The 2,686-nt window shown below is 38.1% G+C and overlaps 1 protein-coding gene across 1 annotated transcript; it reads left to right on the top strand.

Moving 5' to 3' along the window:
* Positions 1 to 394: 394 nt before the first annotated feature.
* Positions 395 to 2,640, top strand: LOC144477693 (fibrinolytic enzyme, isozyme C-like; the record flags this gene model as incomplete). Its single annotated transcript, XM_078195424.1, has 6 exons — positions 395 to 471; positions 1,264 to 1,310; positions 1,464 to 1,552; positions 1,643 to 1,784; positions 2,188 to 2,301; positions 2,491 to 2,640. Coding segments are annotated over exons 1-6 (591 nt in total), but the record flags the coding sequence as incomplete, so codon positions are not given.
* Positions 2,641 to 2,686: the final 46 nt, after the last annotated feature.

Here is a 2,686-nt window from a genome sequence, read left to right on the forward strand (position 1 = left end):
ACAAATCTGTGAATGTAATAATGGTTTAACATTTGGATGCAGCTGTAGGTTATAATGAAATAAACAGATAAAACGTTAGTAAAGTAATGGCTTTTCAGAGAACTGCCTGCTACGGATGGTTTTCTATACAATGTAAACTGTTGGGTCGCGCGCCTGATTCCGCGATTCCTTATCAGCGGAACAGACTTTCTTTTTAATTTCTAAAACAGAGAAACAATAGAACTGCTTATCGAAGAAAGCTCACTCGACGACTAGATGCACTTGTAAGAGAACATTTATTTCTACTGTGAAGATACGATAACAATTTCTTGTAATTGAGATAAGAACGTTACTAATAGATTGTAATCATTTGATATATATGAACAATGTTCGCTGCACTGCATTTCTAGCCTGCGTTTCATTATTTCTTTGACACAAGCAACATGGTTCTATCTATGATCTGTATGTTTGGGGTGTTCAATGTGGCTGATGGTGAATATATTTGTATCATTCGTTCTCTTCTCTTTCACAAAACTTTTACTTGAATTATTTGTTGAAAACCTAACACATTATATTACGTATTTATATGTTATTAAGACTCTTCTAAAATTATTATATTAAAAAGAATTAGTAACAGCGTCTTGTGCCGTTTAAACCAGCGGAATCTTTAACAGACTAGACGAATTTCTGCTCAACACGAATTTAACTGAACCCGCCTTGTTTGGACACAACATAGCCCAACCATTTTATGGGTCCGGGCTCGGTTCCTCGACCGTTCTAGCGAGAAGTACATCTGATATAGCAATTATATACATAATTAATTATATACATAAAGCAATTAAATCCGTAAACCTTCAGGCAGCATGGCTCAACCATTTCCCGTGTCCAGATTTTTCATGCTCCCTTGTTATTCCATTTTCACCTTCCACTTCCTCTGCCACCTCTCCTTCCAGCTTCCTACCAGTTAACAAATAAAAGGCCCGAAAGGGACCGAGCGGAGATCATTACCAATTACCAAGTACGACGGAACACTACATTTCGACAACGCGTCGACCAACACGACTTTTTGTACCACCGGCAATAACATTATATCCACGCGTCTCTTCATTATATAGTTATTACGTTTTAAAATATATGTATCACACATTAATCATCGGGCGCCGTTTTTAACCGTTCCCGAAGTGACGGATGTTGAGAATCGACATACCGAAACTCCCATCCAAGCACAGACACGCCTCTTGCATTTTATATTTGCATAAACACCATTGCGTTTCACAATTGCAGCTGTTATAAATGGCACAGCCGCAGAGTTGGACGAATTTCCGTACCAGGTAAGTGAAAATAATTTTATCAAAAAGCGAAATGTTTAATACCTTGAAATCATATTTAAAATGAATGGAACATCCTACTCTAACACATTTTTATTACGAATGTATACAATCCTATTGTTCACTTACGAAGAAATGTATTCTGATGCGGATTAGGTGTCTCTCCAAACAAAGATGGGACATATCTGCGGTGGGTCAGTGATCAGTTCGAACTACGTTCTCACGGCGGCCCATTGCGTCGAGGAGTAAGTTCCGTAATATGCTGCTCAGTCGAATCTTCGATTGTTACAGTCATCCGTGGCGGTGTTACAAAGTCAAATAATTATTGTTAACAGGAAAGTAGCAAGTGAAGTGTATGTCGTCGTTGGCACGATAAACAAGCAAAATTATCGTAACGTGCACGCGGTCGACAAGATCATTGTGCATGAAAACTACAACCCCGGGGACTCCTGGCGAAACGACATTGCTCTGCTCAAGGTACGTATTCCTTGCAACCGTTAAACTACTATCGTGGTTTCTGTAATATCTGCAAAGCGATGTAAATGACAAAAGAGATTGCAGTAATCTTTTTATCACCAATCTTTAAACTTCCTTTTCTTACTCGCTTTTACCGTATTGTTTTAAAACTAAAACTTCCAAAACACGAGTTTCCCGAAAGGGATAGAATCTAGTACTGTAACTAGCTGATAATAATATGCAAAAATATCTTATTCATTTAACATTATCCCTGCTTTAAATCTACACCGAGACGTAAACGAAATTCTTTTCGGAATTTCTCGACAATCCTATACTTCCGAACAACGATGTTCACGATAAAAGCTTGAACAAAGGTAAGAAGTCATTGTTCAAGTTTGTATAAAACAATTTTCGTATTCTGCAGGTAAAGACACCATTCAAGTTGGGCAAAAACATTGCTGTCGTTCCATTACCGAAAGAAAACGAAGTAGTTCCTGCTAAGTCGCCAGCCGTAGTGTCAGGATGGGGTCGAATCAACGTAAGTCTCAAGCTTTTTGTCCTAAAAGCATTTTCATTTATTCGTCTCAACTGCAGCCATTCGTTTCGACCCAATTGTAATACCAAAGAATAATTTTCTGGTGGTGTTGATTATCTATGTGCAAACGAGCAGAAGATTAATTTCGAAAAGCTACTGATTTAACTTCTATACGTGATCTGTTTTCCAAAGTATATGGGCGATTTCCCAGAGATCCTTCAGAAGGCGACAATTCAGATATCGGAACAATCCGTCTGCAAGAATGCATACGAAGGTGTCACCGCTATATATGAGACTCACATCTGTGCTCACGATCCTTCGGAGATCAGAGGAGCGTGCAACGTGAGTAATCAATATTTATATAATTACTTTAATTATATTATATTTC

The sequence above is a fragment of the Augochlora pura genome, unplaced genomic scaffold (assembly GCF_028453695.1).
Source record: "Augochlora pura isolate Apur16 unplaced genomic scaffold, APUR_v2.2.1 APUR_unplaced_2941, whole genome shotgun sequence".
Lineage (NCBI taxonomy): Eukaryota > Metazoa > Arthropoda > Insecta > Hymenoptera > Halictidae > Augochlora > Augochlora pura.